Source organism: Bufo bufo, chromosome 9 (assembly GCF_905171765.1).
Source record: "Bufo bufo chromosome 9, aBufBuf1.1, whole genome shotgun sequence".
In the NCBI taxonomy this organism is placed as follows: Eukaryota; Metazoa; Chordata; class Amphibia; order Anura; family Bufonidae; genus Bufo; species Bufo bufo.
In genome coordinates this window covers 175,550,582-175,571,087 of record NC_053397.1, presented here as the reverse complement: position 1 = coordinate 175,571,087, position 20,506 = coordinate 175,550,582, and the positions used below count along the sequence as shown (strand labels likewise).

The 20,506-nt window shown below is 43.7% G+C and overlaps 1 protein-coding gene across 1 annotated transcript in view; it reads left to right on the top strand.

The window, feature by feature from the left end:
* The window catches only part of CFAP92 (cilia and flagella associated protein 92 (putative)), a 135,372-nt gene that overhangs the window by 74,699 nt on the left and 40,167 nt on the right, over nucleotides 1-20,506 (top strand). The window contains exons 5-10 of the mRNA XM_040408789.1: nucleotides 68-158; nucleotides 1,367-1,602; nucleotides 4,476-4,586; nucleotides 10,245-10,434; nucleotides 13,637-13,830; nucleotides 20,408-20,463. Of these exons, the coding sequence (XP_040264723.1) occupies nucleotides 68-158; nucleotides 1,367-1,602; nucleotides 4,476-4,586; nucleotides 10,245-10,434; nucleotides 13,637-13,830; nucleotides 20,408-20,463 (878 nt within the window). The remainder of the gene's footprint in view (nucleotides 1-67; nucleotides 159-1,366; nucleotides 1,603-4,475; nucleotides 4,587-10,244; nucleotides 10,435-13,636; nucleotides 13,831-20,407; nucleotides 20,464-20,506) is intronic.

Here is a 20,506-nt window from a genome sequence, read left to right as displayed (position 1 = left end):
CCTGACGGATGTTAATGTATCCCTCCAAATTATGATTTAATGTACTTTTTGTCATTTATTTTAACAGCCCTGAAGCGTGCAAAACTTGAGAAATTTCCACCTGCCATATTCCCAGAACCTAGCATGTTGGACCTGGAGCTGGACACTTCAGTCAAAAGGTAGCAGTTTTCTCAACCGGCCAACCCCTCTACCTACACCAAGTTTGGTTTAACATGCTACCTGCATATTGAACTGCATTTCTTTCTGATTATTGTGTTGTTGGTTTTTTTTTCAATCTGCGCTACCGCCCCCATTCCCGTCTTGTGATATGTGCCCCCTTTGTTTTGGTGCCCTATATCTTAATCCACTGTGGTTTGCCAGCAGAACTGCAACCATGGGTATTCTCCCAAGGTGTAGTGGGCATGTTCGCTCTGATGCAGCACAATCATTATAGACCGTGTCAGACCGACCTGCCGCATGAGCTTTCAAGATGCATTGCTGATGATTGTTGCTAAGGGGATTTTACAGCTTGCCGTGATGTTGTCTGCCTTCTGCTTCCATCTAAAGTTTTTGTTGGTGATGCATGGAATAAACTCTTTGCTATCATATCTCACTAGACCATGCAATGAAGGGTTAGCGTCAGGGCGAACATGCCCACTCCACCTCCGAAAAATCACTGTTGGGAATCTGCAGTGTATTAGCATCTAGGGTGCCAAAACACAGGGTAGACATATCACGGGAACAAGGGCAGCAAATTGGGAAAAAGATGCCCACAAAACTCAGGGGCACACAGATTTTATTTGTCAAAGTGATAAACAGAGGCTCTTCAAAAAGCCTGCCGCTGTAGTATGAGTTCTTAGAACAAATCATTTATAGTACTTGGCACCTTGCAATTGTGTATGTGGGGTGCCAATCAGAGGGCAGAGAGACCCAGGGGTCTGCAACGTTCGGCACTCCAGCTGTGGCGAAAGTACGACTCCCAGCATGCTCGCTTGTCTGTTCTCAGATCTCCCATAGAAGTGAATAGAGCATGCTGGGAGTTGTGGTTTCACCACAGCTGGAGTCACAGAGGTTGCTGATCCCTGGACTAACCTCTCAGATGAGATGGGTCCCTATTTTATTTGACACCATTTTTTTGGTATTGGTGTGGGGATCCTTGTGTCTGGCTCACTCCACTCAATCTGTGATGAACTTGTACAGTATCATAACTATGACTGGAATATAATAAATTATAAATACAGACGGCATATAATATATTTATGATGTAAAAGCTGTTTGCCGTAATATTTTTTGACAAGTTATTACAAGTTGCAACTATACAAGATGACATGCATTGGCATGATCTGCCTCCCTAGTCGCTAGTATCTCTTATTGATCTTTTTGACAGGTTAGAGATGTCTAATACTGGCTTATCCGTCGTGGCTCAGTGTGAAAAATCGCCAGCAGGACAGACTGGAAAGAAGAAATCGGCAAAGAGCTCGGCAGACATGAAAGTCAATTTACAGGGACTCCAATCGAACATACAATCTTCAAAAGATCAGAAACTAGAAGCATCATCATCCAAGGGAGAACATGGTGTTCTGCACCATCTGAAGCACTCTGATACAGTTATCCCATATGAAGGTACATGTATAGAAAGTCTCCACAGCTGTATTTTACAGAGTATTTCTGCTTAAGCAGAAAGTGGACACATATCCACATGAGCTCCCCTGCTGATCATTACGTCAAGAATCTCCAAATCCCTCCATATCTTTATTATACTGTAGCTATGTAGCTTTAAAGGGGTTTTCTAACTTCAGTTTGTATTTTAAATTACTCCGACCCATTGGAACTTGTCAAAGGAAGCATACTTACCTGCTACCAAATGCTTGGTTTTGACTCTGTCTTTACTGTGCTTTGGTCCTTGCATATAAACTTACTGCACAGGTGTGAGTTACATGCACCACTGCAGCCAATGGATGGCTGCAGCAGTGACGTATCCCCAAATAAAGCCTTAACATAGCCTTGCAGAGCAGGTAAGTATGCTTCCCTTGACAGGTTTCCTTGGTTGGGGAGATTATTTAAAAACACATTGAAATTGGAAAACACCTTTTAGATCCCCTGTTTGATTCATTTTTCTGAAAATGTGAAGCTTTTAGAGTGGGCATGAGGTACATATAAATTGCATATTATGCATTTTGGGATAAACATACATAAGAAAACAAATCCAACAAAGCGTTGCACAAAAATATGGAGAAATCCAGCCTCCATAAAAATCTGTAGTTTATGCAAAAATGCAAAAAGCCATACACACTGACAACAGCGTCTACGCATTTCAGGTCATCTTATACAGACCCTTACTCATGTAATGAAATGCATAGACACTTGTCTGTGTGTATGGCTTTTTCTCTTTGCATAAATAAACTACAAAGCTGTTGGTGGGAGTGTTATGGTATGGATAATGTTTTCATGGCATTCTCTGGGACCACTCATGCATGTGGAAGGCACTCTCAACCAATTTGGGTATGACTCCATCCTTGCAGATCACATACACCCATACATGCTGAATGTCTTCCCTGGGGTGGATGGGGCAGAAAGACAATGCGACATGTCACACTGCTAGAAATGTCCATTCATTGGTAGGAAGAGCATGACCAAGGCTTCCAAATACTACCCTGGGTCCCTAACTCCTCAGACTTGAACCCAATTGAAGAAAACCACAGAAATAGGATAATAATGCACTTAGTAAAGTAGATGCAAACATTATACATGGACAACGTCTTTTTCCATGTATAATGTTTGCATCTACTTTACTAAGTGCATTATTATCCTATTTCTGTGGTTTTCTTCAATAATATGGCCAGGGACATCCGCACATTTGTATATCATATTGTGCAGGATGTTTTTATCTTAGTTTTTTCTGTGGATTATTTTTGTTTTTGAACCCAATTGAACAGCTGTGGGACCACCTGAATGGTCATGTTCGCTCTATGGATCCTCCTCCACCCCTCCTCCAGTAGCTGAGGGATGCAGTGCAGTCAGCGTGGCTCCAGATATCTGTGACAACCTAGTACCAGGACCTTATAGAGTCACTTCCAGCCCGGCTAGCTGCTGTCCGTGCTGCACACGGTGGTTAGTCTTGATATTAGCTGGTGGTCATAATAATGGGACTCGACTGTGTATGTGCAGATGTTATAGCTGTGAAAGTGACATATATAAAGTTTATGAAGCTTCACTGAGACCCTGAAATAAAAACCTCAGGGTATTACATCAGCCAGTTGTTTCATTGTAGTAAATTATATTCTAAGAGTCCTGGTTACTGAAGGTGGCAAAAAAAAAAACGCACAGATCTCAGAGCATACTGCCGGCGTTAACTAATTAAACTGCCATTAAAAACCACCGTGTGCTAGGTTCGATAAGATCTGGGATAAATGGTTATCGTATAGGAATAATGAGGCATAGTTTGGCATATGACTGCCTTGGAGGTGTTGGAAGGAGAGATTTTGGAGATAGGCGTGGTATCTGAGGTTACATATACAAGCGACCAGGATGCGGAATGTCAATTCTGATGGAGGTCCTGGGATGGAGGAGTCGTGTGAAAAGGCAGGGGATAAGGCCATATATAGAGTGTGGGCTCTGGTTCTTTGCATCCTGACCAGGGGCATTGATGTTAGATGTGTTGTGCCCGTCTCATCGCTGCGGGGGGGGGGTTATTATCAGTGATGGCCAGTTTGCAGTGTTCGCCCGCGACCTGCAAACTGGCAAACACATGCGACCTGCCATCTTGACTCACAAGTCCGGCGATGCACAGGTAAGCCCTTACCTGTGCCTGTGCGTGAGTCGGTCTGAAATCAAATGCGGTCACCGGGAGCAGGCAGTTCCGAGAACAGCCGCCGGGGGCCTTCACCGGGCTGTTCTCGGAACTGCCTGCTCCCGGTGACCGCATTTTATTTCAGACCGGCTCGCGCACAGGAACAGGTAAGGACCTGTGCATCGCCGGACTTGTGAGTCAAGATGGCAGCCTGCATGTGTTCGCAGGCGAGCACTGCGAACTGACCATCACTGTTATTTATATGTTGAGATACATTTGAAAGGGTATATTTTTGCTTAATGTATCCACTATTGTAACATGGCAATCAAATGTGTTTAAAGAATTGCTTATTGTCTGAACATCAGATTTTTATGTGTGGATATCTCCTCCTTGTATTTATTTCTTGTTTTTGTTTGTATTTTGTAAAATTGTTAATAAAAAATTATCTGCTTAAAAAAAAAAAAAACACAGTGTGGCATTTGCATAGCACAGGCAACGACCCTGTTGTTTTTGTGCTGCGAAAGCAGTGCGGTAATTTTGGATCTTGTGAACCTTGCATAATGAGAGCAGGCTCAGTGTGGCATCTGTTCTGTAATTTGATATTCAGCAATTATAGCCAGTCGTCTTTACACAGACTAACTTAATGGATGTTGTTTTTTCGGAAACTACTGTATTTCATTACATATTTATTCCATTATTTCCCCAGTCAGGAAAAAATCGGAGACAGAGAGGTATGAAAACACGGCAAGCGCTCGAATACCTCAAGGAGAAAGGAAGTGCTTGACTTTGAGCATTGATTTCATGCCGCTCCTTGCGGGTAAGTGTAGACAGTGGCTGATGTATTGTGGAAAAGCAGCTCAAAAGTGGCTGAATAGCATGAGATTATACAAACCCTAAAAATACTGTGCACCTGAAGTGCCTCATCATACTGTTCACATTCCCTGCAGCTGTGGTATTTTGGTTTTGGGTGTCGGCTGTGTCGGCAATATGTTACAGTAGTAAACAATAAATTGAAGAATTTAATCCACCAAAACTGTTCCATGTTTTTCTTTTTTACTCTCTGCCTTCCCGAAGCCGTAGCTTTTTTTATTTTTACGTTCATTTTATTTATTTATTTTTACGTTATAATGGTACCATTTAATATTGCATGTGATGTAAAAGGAAGCTGGAAAAAAATTCCATATAGGGTATGTGCTATTTTTTTTGTTAGCGCTATGATTTTAAGGTACTTTCACACTTGCGGCAGCAGAGGATTCCGGCAGGCAGTTCCGTCGCCGGAACTGCTTGCCGGTTCCGTCAAAACATATGCAAACTAATGGCATTTGTCAGACGGATCAGGATCCTCTTCCGTATGACAAATGCATTGAAATGCCGGATCTGTCTCTCCGGTGTCATCAGGATGCCGGATCCATTTTTCCGGAAGACTCGGAGCCGGATCCGGCATTAATGCATTTCAATGGGAAAAAAATGACGAATCTGGCATTCCGGCAGGTGTTCCGGAATTTTGGACGGAGATAAAACTGTAGCATGCTGCGGTATTATCTCTGTCCTAAAAAGGCAAAAAGACTGAACTGAAGACATCCTGATGCATCCTGAACGGATTGCTCTCCATTCAGAATGCATTAGGATAAAACTGATCAGTTCTTTTCCGGTATTGAGCCCCTAGGATGGAACTCGATGCCGGAAAAGAATAACTCTAGTGTGAAAGTACCCTTACACATTTGTACTGTTGCATTGTACAAATGAAATAAACAAATAAATATTGTTGCATTATCATAACCAAAAGCAGAAGAAACCAAAATGCTTTTTTTTTTTCTCTTTTTGGACCCCTAACTAGTGTTTTTATTGTAGCTTCACCATTTTGCTACTATAATATTGTTGCCCAAGATTGGCCTATTAATTATAGGCCCGTTCCTGCTTCGGCTATGTCAACATACAATTAAAGGGGTTGTCTGAGTTATTTTTTTGTTCTTTGTATGTTTCTTATTAGGCAAATGTAAAGGCTTTACAATTCACTTCCTTTATCTGCAGTTGCTGCTTTCTCAGATTTCAGTGAGGGTCACATGACCTGTGATGTCAGCTTCTCTCCCTGCTCTGATGATGTTTTGTGCACAAGCCTGAGAGATCAGATATGTGTCTGTACACCAGACGTCACTGTGCTGGCCACGCCCCCTGCACTGCTGACACCAAAATACCACAGCTGCTGTCTCCCCTTTTTGTCTCCCTCTTACTGGATACTTCAGGAAAGATTAACCCCTTCAGCAGCAGAGAGGGCTGGAGGCTTTGGTGAGCAGCTGCAGGCAGTGAAGAGACACAGGATCTTCCCTCCTCACCCTGCAGACACAGAGCTGACAGACTGTAGGAGTTCTGCAGAGCATTGCACAAGAGCAGGTAGCGGGAAGATCCTGTGTGTATCAGCAGTGTCATTATACAGCTGGGACTTGTAGTCCTACACATACAACATGTTGCTGAGTATCCCAGCGGTCAGACATGTCACTCAGGGCAGCACTTTTATTCACTCCCTTTTCAGAGCAGGGGGAGCTGCACAAATATTCATGAGGAAAACCTCAGAGATTGTTGTTATTGCAGGTAAACAAAGGGCCAGAAGAGAACCAGGGAAATGAGGAAATGGAACTTTTTTGCCTAAAATTTGCTTAGTTTATGTATATATTGCTGACCATCAGATTTAGGGCTCATTCAGACGGCTGTATGCTATACGCAAAAATGCAGATCCGTTTTTTTTGTGGATTAGATGCTGACCCATTCACTTCTATGGGGCCCTTTTCTATTCCATGGTTCCGCAAATCAAATGAAACACGTCCTATACTTGTCCGTGAAAATCAGGACATGACCCTATTGAAGTCTATGGGTCCGCAAAAATACTGAATGCTATCCTTTTTTTTGCGGATTCGTTTTTTTGCGGATCCGCAAAAAAACGGATAGAATTCAGTATTTTTGCGGACAGCATACGGCCGTCTGAATGAGCCCTAAGGCTCCATTCACACGTCCGCAATTTTGTTCCGCATTTTGCGGAACGGAATTGCGGACCCATTCATTCCTATGGGGCAGCACGATGTGCTGCCCGGCACACGGAATTGCGGACCCGCACTTCCGGGTCCGCAATTTGGTTCCCGAAAAAAATAGAACATGTCCTATTCTTGTCCGCAATTGCGGACAAAAATAGGCATATTCTATAGTGCCGGCAATGTGCGGTCCGCAAAATGCGGAACGCACATTGCGGCTGACCGTGTTTTGCGGATCCGCGGCTCCGTGTATCCGCAAAACTCGGACAACCCCTTTATCTGATAGAATAAGTCGTATCCGCCAAGTTTCTACTCAGACATTGTATTATCATAAGAAGTGAGACCAGCATTGAGGCTGACGCCGCACTATGGGCCATCTTTATTCCAAGCTGTCATATCTCCCTGGAAATATGTACTATTCTTTGAGAATTATTTTCAATCATCTGAAAGATCAGTGGGATTCTCAGTTCCACTGTATGTTACTTGTAATACCGGACTCGTAAAAATATCACAAAATTTTGGAACCTGAATAATACATAATAGCTGGTTCCCCAGTGCAGAGAATGTAAATTGTCTTGTTACATAGCAGTGCTGAATGTGCGGCTTTTACTTGTTCAGTTTCATCCTCATTGTGTAAGGTGTTTGTTAAGCAGATATATTCTATCCAGTTTGTACCATGTCGGCTTGCTGGCATTAAATTTACATGTGGTTTCTACAACATGGACAGATAGGTCCTCTTTTAAAAGAGTTATCCAACCCCTATAATGACCCCCCCCAAATACCTGGGCCCCTCATATACATTATACTTACCTTCTCCCCGACACCTACGTAGCTCCGGATCCCTGCACGGCTGCATCTCCTCGTCGCTCAGATCAAAACATCTACCGATGGTGGAGCAGCCAATAGCAGGCCGAGATGAGGATGAGCCTCCCTAGCATTGCGGGAGACGCTAGAGAGGCCTGTCCCCTTCGTGGCCTGCTATTGGCTCCACCCCCCTGACGCCGGATGTTTTGATCCGCGAGACAGGGAGACGCAGTGGTGGCCTGGGTGGCAGATTGATCGTGCCATTCACATAGGTTTTTCACTTTTTATTAATACTTAAATTAGGCCTTCAGTGCATGGAGGGGGGGGGGGGCACTTTTCCCTACGAAGCACCAGAACTCCTCCGCTCTGTACTGATGGCCGCTCCTCCCTCTTCTTGATCGACAGGGACAGACATTTCTTCTGGTCCTGTAATCCTGCGCCATAGATTACACTTCAGCACATGCGCAGCAGATCTGCCTCTGCTTCCCCAGCAACGCAGATGACATCATCCTCCACCCAGAAGAGGGGGCACTTGCCTTTGTTCAGGTGGAGGAGGAAGTCATCAGCACATGCTTAACAGGGATCTGCAATGTTGGGGAAGCAAAAGCAGATCTACTGTGCATAGATTACAGAGCCAGATGGGATGCTCGACCCTATTATTGACCTGACAATGTATTGCAATGCAGCTTAGAGAGCTGACAGAGGGGGAACGTGGGGGCAGTAAGAAAATAAAAAGAGTGATCTGGAGTATGTATTACTGTAGAAAATGATCCAAAATCGGGGTGACAGATTCCAAAAGTCAATTTATTTCAGTAACGCAAATTAAAAGGAATTGCATTAATGCAGCTTAAAATTAGAATTTTGTAAAAAGGTCCAATATTCTAGGCTCAAAGTGTCACACTCTAGTCAGCTAATTAATCCATACCCCCTGAGCAAAGGGGACCTCAAAATTGAGACTTTGGGGTTTCATAAGCTGTAAGACATAATCATCCAAATGATAACAAATAAAGGCTTGAAATATCTCGCTTTGCATGTAATGAGTCTATCTCATATGTTAGTTTCACCTTTTAAGTTGCATTACTGAAATAAATGAACTTTGCACAATATTCAAATTTTTCGAGTTTCACCTGTATAGTTCAGTGGGAAAAGATTAGTAAAACTTAGAATGTATACATTTATATCTCTGCTTTTTTTTTTTTTTTTTTTACTTAAAACCGTCCCATGTACAGCTATGAGTGACTGACAGCTATAGGCTTGTTCACATCTGGGTTGGAGGCTCAGCTCAGGACATCTGTGGCATGCAAGACTTTTTTTGTCCAGTAAAAAAAAACAAGTTCCTAAACAAAAACTGAACGGAATCCATTGTAGTCAGTGGAGTCTGTTCAGCTCCATCCGGGTCAGTTACTGTTTTGCCAAATACAGCACTTCTGTTATTTTGATTGTTCTCCTCCTATAATGGATCAGAATAACGGAAATGCGGTGATAGATAGGGAGTGCTATCAATCATTGAGAACACTTCCTCCATGTACAACTGAAGACAGAAAATGCAGAGATTTAAATTTATAAATTACAAGTTTTATTCAATCTTTTCTCACAAAACTAGATATCCGTCTGCTCAGCTCCTCCTGCTCTGACGCTGCCTGCAGTTTACTCAATAGTAACTGATACCGGCAGACTTTACATAGGGCTCTGTGCTCTGCTTTGTCACACAGGCCGTCCTGCAGTGTCATTAGGAGGACGGATTACATGCTCATAAATATGACAGTGGCCATTTTGACTATTTCACAGATTGTCCCCTAAACAAAACGAGCCATTATCGATAATTAAAGACCTTTATAAGTTTATTTATAATAACATGCTTTTCAGTATTTCCATTTTTTTCTTTCCTGGAGAAGCTCTTTAATGTGCAGTAAGTGTAGAACAGTACATATATTGTAGTTACATGCTCTAATTAGTTCTGTGGATGCATACTGCAGCAGGGGTGGTTCCCGAATGACAGCTTATTGCCTATCCACAGGGTAGGTGATAAGTGTCTGATTGGTGGGCGTCTGACAGCTGGAGTCCACCAATCCCATGACTAAGGGATCCAGTGGCCCCCATTGCAGTTAAGCTGCAGGGTCAGGACTCTGCTGTTTCTGACACTCCCATATAATTTGAATGGAGAGGCACAGCTCCATTCAAACTGCGGTCACAGGGGGCCCAAATCTTGTGATCAGTTCATGTGTATGGAACTACCAGACATAGAAGAGTACAGTGCTCTGCTATTTCCAGAAGGTCCTATAGAGATGAATAAAGGAGCAGTGTGCATGCCGATTTGTGGGCCCTTTGGGGTTCAAGTCCCCATTGTCAAGATTGCTGGAGGTCCCAGCGGCAGGACCCCCTACCAATCTAATGCTTATCCTCTATCCAATAACAGAATACCCCTTTAATTGTCAGGACTGGATTACAGTGTCTAGGCCCAGGCAAATGCATACTGAATAATTAAATCCTGCTACTGGAAAATAAAGCAAATCAAGTAGCACCAAAGCTGGAGACATCTGCCGTAAAATGTTCAGTGGTGACTCGGCCATTGATAGTAGGTTTGAAATGTGAATAATGGTTGCATTTGTTTACCAGTAAATAACGTTACATAATGTCCTTTTTCTCAGGAGATCTGTCAGTCATCAGTCGTCTGCAGGAGTGCTCATATCATATATTAGACTGTTATGTGACTTTGGCCCTAAACACTCCATTACTGTCCGATCAGCAAAGACATGATCTCAATCCAATGGTTATTCGCATCCTTTCAGCTACATGTCTCCCCACCTTACCAACGCCAATTAGTGTTTTACAGGTAACGTATTGTATTTTACAGACCATATTCCAAACTCAGATGTTCTGGTGTATTAGTCACTGCATAAACTTTGTGAACTGTTGCTTTATATTCCTAACAATGAATTGTACAGCGAGTTCCAATTCTGACTCGTTAACAAAGAATAGGTACCATGTAATTTAACACTACGGTGATTTAAGGATATCTTTAACTTGTAGGATACCAGTGCTGTATATATACGGCCCTGGGAACTGTGTTTTAAATCCCAGCGCCATACAAGTACGGGGTGCTGATCAGGGTGCTGTATTACAGTGTGTAATTAACTTACAGCCAATGCATTGCAATACAGATGTATTGTAATGCACTGTACAGGGGATCAGACCCCCAAAAGTTGAAGTCCCAGAGTGGGACGAAAAAAATAGACGCAACCTGCTCTATAAAAATATCACATTATATGCCCCCTCAGGTGAATGCTGTAAAAATAAAATAAAAACGTTGCAATTTTTTTGTCACCTTGCGTCACAAAAAGTGTAACACCAAGCGATCAAAAAGTCTTATGTACCCCAAAATGGTACCAATCAAACCGTCATCTCATCCCACAAAAAATGATACCCTACTTAAAAGACAATCACTAAAAATAATATAAACCAGTGGCACCTGTAAACCAATCCATCAAAATCTGTGCTGTTGCCGATTTTAGGAAAAAGTGGGTAACAAATTATGGGGTGCTTTTTCTCCTGCTACCCCCTGCTAAAGCAACATTTTATAAGAAGAAATGAAACTTTCAAACTCCGTAAAACGCTTATGGGGTCAAAGTGCTCAGTACACCCTCTCTTCAGAATGTCATCAATATTTGATTGGTCTGAGTCCCAACATCTCCATCGATCAGCTGTTTGAAGAGACTGCGGTGCTCCAGTGAGCACCGCAGTCCCCTCCTAGGCCAGTGACATCACCTTCATTGGTCACAGCACAGTCCCATTCAAGAGAATGGTCCTGGGCTGCAATACCAAGAACAGCCAGTATACAATGTGCTTGGTATGCTGCAAGGAGGCTGCAGCACTGTGACCTCTTCAAACAGTTGATCGGTGGGGTGCCCGCACTTAGACCCCCAATCAGTTATTGATGGAGGACAGGTCATGAATATTATAGTTTCGGAAAACCCCTTCAAAGCGGACCTGTTATCCCTCCTGACAAATCAGTTTTACTAAATTCTTGTGTTCCCTATAAAATAACAATGCTCAAGCATAATGTCTTAGAACTCTGTGTTGTGACGTTCCTTTGTTATTACTTTTCGAAAATTAGAAAATAAAGTTTTACCACTTGGGGGGGTGTCCCTAGATACTGAGACAGTGTAGAGACATTCTTTGACAAGGGAATTGGTAACACCCAGTAGTCAATTTCTTCATACATTTTAAGGAGGATTGGCTGTCATGTTAGTGCATGGGCATTACATCGTTGCTTATACTACATACAGTAACTGGAAGAGGGCCAGAGCTGGTGAGAGCATAGTAAAATTATTAAAAGATAAGTAAAAGTATCAATGATATTTTACACTCATGGAAACACCTCTAAAAGTCCTGAAACCCATTTTAAGGAAACCTGTCACATTGAGTAAGCAGTCTGATCTGCAAGCAACATGATATAGAGCAGGAGGCTCTAAACAGATGCATATTTTTTCAATGAATTTCCTGCTCTTTCTATGCCTTGGATCCCCAGGGCCATTCTTTATCTGTGACTGACATCCTTCCCTGTATGAGCGTTGTTTTAATGTGAATTCAAAAGATTTGACAATAAATAAGCGTACACAGGCTAAGTGAATAAATACATTTACTAAATGTGAGAATAAAACAGACAAATGACATACAGAGTAGTAAAAGTAAATAACAATCACTGGCCTGCACACAATATGGGGGGGGGACTCCGGATGCCATGTTGTAGCACATGATCGACACCCCATAGTTATACAAGAGATATGGATAGTGTTTCAAATCAATACATCCTACCTGGATGAATTTCCTCAATGGAGCGCCAATTAACTATCTGTGTTTACAAGACTTTATACCATTTTAGCCTTTCCTCCCAAGGATGTCCATTGTGTAGCACGCAAGTCTCTGAGATAAGCACTCAGGAATGCAGCCTTCTCAGCACAATGGGTGATGGGTATGTTATCTAACTATCCCTACCTCACTACATTACATAGAATATCATTATAGAATTAGATATTAAAGGGGACAGAACCAAGCAGTACTTAATTATGTGTGTAAAATACCCTTACAATACAAGCGTGCGTACAGAGAGAACTTTCACTCACTGAGTAGGACCGCCCACTGGACTCCTAATCCGAGCATGAGCCAGCACTTAAATAAAATGCAATTATACAGTCATACGAAATCTTCTCCCATGAAATTGTATATCAATGTGCTCAGCTCCTCCTGCTCTGACATCTTGCCTGCAGATCAGACATCATGTTTAACTGTACAGGTTCCTTTTGAGCATGGCTCCATGGTAAGAAGTTTGAAAGAACAGCAGCTTTTGTTTTATATTTTTTCCACTGAAAAACTGGAGAGGATTTGAAAACCTAAAGAATGCCTGTTGTACGCTGATCGATTATTTATCCCCTATCATATGGAACACCCCTTTGATAAATCCCCCAATGATTTACAGTAATTAGCTTGTTATTGAGTCAGGTATTTTCTGCTCATTATTTATACTGCTTGGGTCAAAGCTAATTGCATCAGCTATTACAAAGTGTACTAGCGAAGGTATTAAGTCAGACGTTAACAGCACGTGTTCCCTCCAGCTTTTCCCATGCAGGGAAAAAGGAGAATATTGCTCTAGAGTTAATCAGCCAAATGCATTTTTATAATTGAAGTTTTCTTTGACTAATGTGCAGAGTAGACTATTGAACAGATATAATGTAGTCAGTGCTTCTGAAATTAAATGTTTAAAAATGAAAAAGAGAATTGATTCAGCTAAAAATGCATTTTCTTGTTAATGTCATTGGGGGACACAGCACCATGGGTATATGCCCAGCTACCACTAGGAGGCGACACTAGATATCAAAAAGGTTTGCTCCGCCCAGGTGGGCTATACCCTCTCCACAGCCACTAGGCTATCAGTTTTAGTCTAGTGTCTGTAGGAGGCAGACATGACCTGCTCTGTTTTTTGCAGGTCTTGCTGCTTTTCATTTTAATTTTTAAATTTATTCTTTTTTCCTTTCTTCTGCAGGTCTCGGCCTGCTGCAGGATGGGGCTCCATCGTGGATTACCACTTTACTTGCACCCCCTGCTGGCGCGTACTTGAAGTACCTACGCCGGTCACCCAGTCCCCCATTACTGCATCCGCAGTGGCATGCCGGCAATTCCACGTAAGTGTTGAGTTTGCCGAAGGGGTGACCCTGCTGCGCCTGAAGACGCCGGATGGTAAGTATTCTCCCCTGCATCCCTGCCCCCCGGGTTAAACCCCCCTTTCTGGCCAAGGGATGGGATTCATTTTATTTGTGGGGCCTGGTTAGGTCCCTCCTTTCCCCTTTTTCTACCCTCCATTGGGTATCCTTCACCTCCCTGGCCACCCATGCCTCTCCCGGCCTTTCTCTCTACTTTAGTCCCCAGCTTCTGCCGGGACTAGGCCGCATCTTCCCCGGCCTGTCCTCTGGCTCCTTTGCCCCGTTTCTACCCTCCCTCAGCGTCGCTTCTCCTCAGGAGCCCCCCCTCACCCGTTTTTTTTTTTTTCGGGGACGCGGTACCTGGGGTCCGGTAGGAAAGCCTCTGGCTGGCTGTTTTTCTTTTTTTTTTTCAGGCCCATATCCTCCTCCAGAGGGGACTCTCATTCCCAGCCCCCGCTCCTGGTCGCCATGTATTTTACATGCGCCCGTTGCGATAAAAAGTTGCCATGCGGTCAGCCTTCCCTGTTTGTGCGCAGTACCTTGCTCCCAGGCCCTTCATGTCTCCCTGACCACCCCTTCTGTGTCGGTCACTCCTGAATGGGCCTCTTCCCTGTGCCAAGCCATAGGGAACCTTGTTCAACTCTCCCACTCCATGGTGGAGTCGCTGGAACGCTTGCCTGCCCAAATTGCGGCCACCTTTGCCCCTCCCAGGAACTCCTCCACGGACGGGGCACACACATTCAGACACCAGGTCCCGCAAACGACCTTGGGTTGTCACAACTAAGTCTTACTCCTCCTCGGCATCCTAGGGTCACCCCCAGGACAGGTCTGAGGCTGTTGACGTATTCTTCCCTGCTGCATCTTGCGCCTCCTCGGTGAACACCTCCGCACCGATTCTGACTCTGAACAGAGCATCAGGTGGTCTTCCACCATACAGAATCTCTCTGGGTGGTCAAAGACAAATGTCCACTGAGGAACCTCTCCTCTCCAGGGTGGGTTCCCCTTTAGTGGATTTTCAGATGGCACTCCCCTGGCTGCACAGGATATTATCCACACAGGTAAGTCAGCTTGCCGCCTCTCCAGTACGTGGCGCTTTACCCGTCACAGTGTTTAGCACGCCAGCACACCTATGTGGTGTCCCAGGTACGTACGCCTTCCCCTTCACAGGGGGGTACTCATACCACTGCCAAATGCTGTATCCGGCAGACTTTCCTCGTTACAAGGTATCTCCTTTTCAGCTGGTGTAATTTCTCTATTCCAGGGGCTATATTCAACACACTGTCCTAATCGGAGAGTGTTCCAGGCCACCATATTACTTTGAACCAACAGATAGAACATATAAATTTCAACTCCTATCCTGACCAACCCAGTAGCCCCCAAAATCAATGAGGAAATATTCACATATAATATGTAGCAAATCTTTATTGATGGTAAAAGAAAATATATAGACATGGTGAAGACAAAAGGGAGGAGGAGGCCAAAAGATCCCCTTACCCCAGATAACCCCTGATAGAGGAGGCCACACAGAAGCGACACAGGTAATCAGCTCAATACAGTAATGGTATAAATACCCATGGGTAAAAAATGTACATGTAGCCGAAATGATGCACAATAAAGAATAATCAAGCTATTATTGTGCATGGAGATGTAAATACATACGGTGAATGGGGACCAATAACAAGCCGGAACCATGTCTAGTCAAAAATTAACACGCAATAGTATGTTAGTAAGTCCGCATACCAAAGTATGTATGCTAAGGCTACAAGAAACAGCAAATTGAAGCTGCAGATGCAGATTTCTCAGACGTGTGTCTATGCTTGTATTACCAGGGCCTGCTACTGTTTCCCTTTTCCCTGAGACTTCATGTGGCCAAGTATATCTCTGGTCTTACGCTTCACAGCGATATTTTGATAGTTTTTCGGGGGCTCGATCCTAGCCTCCTTTTTATGGGAAGCAGGGCTTTACGTTCATTCTCCTGGCCATTACCTAGGGGTTGGCTGCTTTCTCTAGCAGGATGGGGTTTCCACCGTCTCATAGGATGTTTCTCTTTGCCCACATGCCTTGCTGGGTCCTCTTTCTGGTCGGGTTCCTTTGCTTCCTGGCCTTATAGAAGCGCCTTCCTTTTCCCGAGGGGCGGTCTACAGGGTCTTTTACAGTACAGTAGCTTGTTTCCAGGAAGTTTTTCTCCTTGGTTAAGGACTGCTCCGTCCTTTTTCCAGGCATTTTTCCTCCTGCCAGGTACCCTCATAGTCTAATTTTCTTGTTGGGTCTGTCCTCTTATGGATTCTCCTTCTGGAGCATCCTTCCATATGCACAGTGCTAGGTCATTACCAACTGACGTTGCTGTGCTACTCTCCTGTTTCTACAGGAGGAGCCCTGGTTCTTCCAGATCCTTCCTCAGGCTCTTTAGTGTGCACTTGTTCAGCTCTTGGTTCTTACGCATGACATCTGCCTTGCTCGCTATACTACCTCGGGAGGAACCGGGTTTCCCCTTGTTTCCCAGGCACTTGTTCTTGGAATCCTCACGGTCTCCTATATTTTTTCCTTTGGAACCATTTTGATGCTATGGCCTCTCCTGGTCCGGTTGGGTCACAGGGTTCTCCAGCACCTGTGTCCAACTTTTTGCATGAGATTTCCTCCCCTCCTTCAGGGACTGCTTTAGGATGTCCCATGGGGCTGTGTACCCCAATGACATTAACAAGAAAATCGGATTTTTGTACTTATCGCAAAATCCCTTCCTCGTTCAATTCATTGGGGGACACAGGTCCCACCCTTTGTTTTGACTTATTTTCCTGTCACCGGGCTGCTGTTCTCGTTTTTTTTTCCTGGTCCAGTACATGTTGGTTCTTCTCTTTTGTTTCTCTCTCCTACTGCTATTAGTACAAACTGATTAGCCTGGAGTCTGTGGAGAGGGTATAGACCACCTGGGCGGAGCCAATCTTTTTGATATCTAGTGTCGCCTCCTAGTGGTAGCTGGGCATATACCCATGGTTCTGTGTCCCCCAGTGAATTGAACGAGAAATAGATTTTACGGTAAGTACAAAAATCCAGTTTTCTTTTTATTATTGTGGTGGGTCAAGAGGTTGTCTCACTTCAGCAAATAGCATTTATTATGTAAAGGAGGTTAATTAAAGGTACTTACTAATGTATTGTGATTTGTCCATATTGCCTCCTTTGCTGGCTGGATTAATTTTTCCATCACATTATACACTGCTCGTTTCCATGGTTATGACCACCCTGCAATCCAGCTTTGGTGGTTGAGCTTGCACACTATAGGAAAAAGCACCTGTCTATGTGCGCTCCCACGGTCCTGGCCACCTGAGAGGCTAGTGCTTTTTCCTATAGTGTGCAAGCATGACCACCACTGATGGATTGTCATGAGTAAGGGCTCACATTCTAAGTAGCCCGAAACATGTAGACTAAGATTGTTTTTCCTGGATGTATTTTTATACTGCGTCAATAAATCGATTTTACCTCTGCGAGACTGAGCTGGATTTTGCTTTTCGTTTGGACTTCAAGTTACCTGCATCCAGGTGCGGTTTTTTTCTGTGCTCACAGCAGAGAAGGAGCAGGTGAGAGCAGCTTTTTTTCTCAATTATTATGTGAGCAGTGTATAATGTGATGAAAAAATGAATCCAGCCAGCAAAGGAGGCAATATGGACAATCACAATACATTAGTAAGTGCCTTGTATTAACTTTCTCTACATGCTGAAGTGAGGCAATTTCTTTAAAGGGACGCTTCCATCTAAAATAAAATTAAATGACATATTTTCAATCTTTATGTGAATATTCTATATAATTAAAAAAAAAAAAATGGTTGGATGGCTTTCTGGATATAATGTTTTGAAGGCACTCCATTTAATCTTAATTCCTGCCCTGGTTCTTTTAACTTCTTTTTTGTTTGGAGCATGGCAAACATCACTAGGATATACCACCTGAGGAACCCTGTGCATGGGGGCAGCGTGCTCTCCATTCATCCTTGTGGGAGTTGCCAAAATAGCCTAGCAAGTGTGCTGGGTTCCTTTTTGGAAGTCCCATATGGGTGAATGGAGAGGGCCCAGTGCAAGCGTGGCCACCGATCTATTCAATGCTATGGGACTGCTGAAATCAGTGGTCAGAGAGCCTTCCTGTAGGGACTCAATTAGAGCATCACACATTGCACTGATGAGTACGATGCTCTTCTGTGGACATCTTTATCTAGGCCCATCAGGAGAACAATAGAGCTGTCATACTCTGAGCCCAGTTCCAGACATATTATTATAATGAGGATTACCTTGTAGATCCTTTACTCATTTTACCCTCACAGCAGCAGTAAACTGACAATGGATTACCTGTCTATATGGGAGGTTTTATAATTTGCTCTGACTCCTACAGAAAGACAATATTTTGTATGTAATTTAATGGCATAGTACTGCCAAAAAGAAAAAGCCAAACTTTCTAAAAATAATATTTTTCATGAAGGATTAATAAAAATAACAACAACCCCTTCTTGAGAGAATTCTCCCTTTGTGAACGGCAGTTTATTGTATTAGGAAGTCCGGAAAGGTTGTCATAGGGTCTAAACAAAAAGCAGAGTTGTAGGCAGATAAGGTGCACCTCTAGTACAGATCTAGGCCCCGCGGGGTACCTGAGCAAGACAGCCATGGAACCGCATGAAAAAGCAATAAGATTCAGTCCCATTCAGTATATTTGACAGCCAGGAATCATACAGGCATGAAGTATCAGACCTTTCCCACAGGTTAGAAGGTAGGCAGGTGAGTGGGATATATGTTTGCATTTCTAGTATAGAGGCCCTAATATATTGGAATAAATGTCCTGAAGGTCGTCAGTGACCACTGCTAGGCACCTACCTATGAGAGCAAAGTAGGTAAGCTTTTGGACTCGCCTAGAGATGCTTAACGTCATACTGTGGTCTGGCTCACATCATATTTCCTCTGTATGCAGATGGTGCTAAAGGCAAGCCTAATACTGGTCTCATGGTGGGAAGCCAAGGTTTCAGTTTGAGTGGGGACCTGTGTGGGAAAGCCCAAATCCTCAACCACGTGCCAAGATCTATAGTTCAGCAGAGGAGGAGGAATAAATGGCTGAAGGACTGAGCGGGAAAAATATAGCATGTGTCCTGTACATAGGCTTTGGAGGATGCAGCCCTTAAAGGGGTTGGTTAATTTTTGATGTTTTTTGGCAAACTCCCTCCTAGCAAGACCTGCAAAAGGGAAGCATGCTTACCTGCTCATTCTCTTTCCATATTTGGCTGCGTCGCTCGGGTCCCCTGCTGTCAACATCCACTTTTATCACCATTGCATGCAATCACTGGATGCAGCAGTGACCTGCTCCCCAGGTCCATTGGTTATTTGACACAAGGGGGACAGGTCACTGCTGCGGCCAGTGATTGGCTGCAGCGGTGTTAAATTGTATGTTGACAGAGTGGTACCCAAGTGAGACAGCTGAGTACAGGGAACAAAGGAGCTGGGACCCAGGTAAATATGTTTCCCTGTAGCAGGTCTGGCTAGGGAATGGGGGGGCGGCAATCTGAAGCTCTTTTTGTGTAAGTAGGACAGTTTAGTATTCAGTTCTGTCTCTCTGAGCGTTATTGCCTGGAGCCAAATCTGAAGCATTGCTTTGAATAGTGTGAATTTCTTTGGTGCAGCTAAAGACATGTGGCTGCTTGATAGGGGATGATTAATTAAAGTCACCCCCCTTGGATCCGCTTTTAAAATATGCTATAGACAAGTATAAATTACATCTTCCTCACATTTTGAGCATTTCATTGGAATATCTGCTTATAGCAGTAGGAGTACAGTCTGCCAATAATGACATAAATGACAGATTTTTCAAATCAAACCTGTTGGCAAACGTGGCTGCTTGTTGTTAGTTGCCTGGTAAGGCTGCGTTCACATCAGTGCTAATCATTTCCATCATTCTGCCCCATTATAGGAGCAGAGCAGTGAAAATCAGTGAAACTAATGGCACCAGATGTACCCCATTGACTATAATGGTGCCCGTCGGGTTTCCCTTAGGGAGACCAGCAGGCAGAACTATTGTGTCCTATATTTTTTCAGGAAACCGTGACAGAGGCCCCCAAACGAGCCTCCAACAGATGTGAGCATAGGAATATAAATTATTCTAATATGTTCTTAGTAAAACATGACACTGGTTAATGAGTGCAGTTATGTTAGGGAGTTTTTACTTTGGGCTATTGAGTAATACAGAGATGTAGCAATATGATGGAGTAAAGAAAAGTCACTTAGAGGTTATCCAGGAAATAATAATGATGACCTATCCTCAGGATAGGTCATTGTTATCACATCCTTGGGGTTCCGAGTCCTGGCACCCCTGCCGATCAGCTGTGTCAGGGAGCTTTCCAAGCACAGCGTCGTACATCATATAGTGGCAGTGCTTGGTATTGCAGCTTTGCCCCATTCACTTCAATGGGGCTGAGCTGCAACTAAGCCATGTGACCGATGTACGGTGATGTCACATGGTCTAGGAAGGAGCTGCGGTGCTCACGGAGCGCTGGCCTCTTCTAACAGCTGAGGACACTTGTATTGTATTTGCAGTTTCTTTATTTTTCTTTAAAACATAATCGCTGGTGCGGGCACTTACTCAGTGACAAGCGAAGGCCGTTTCTCGCTCAGTCGTGCTTCGTCTGGCCTCCCTGCAAAAGGATCTAGTGAGTGCCGCATTTATTATCATTTTCTCACAAGACAAGTGGA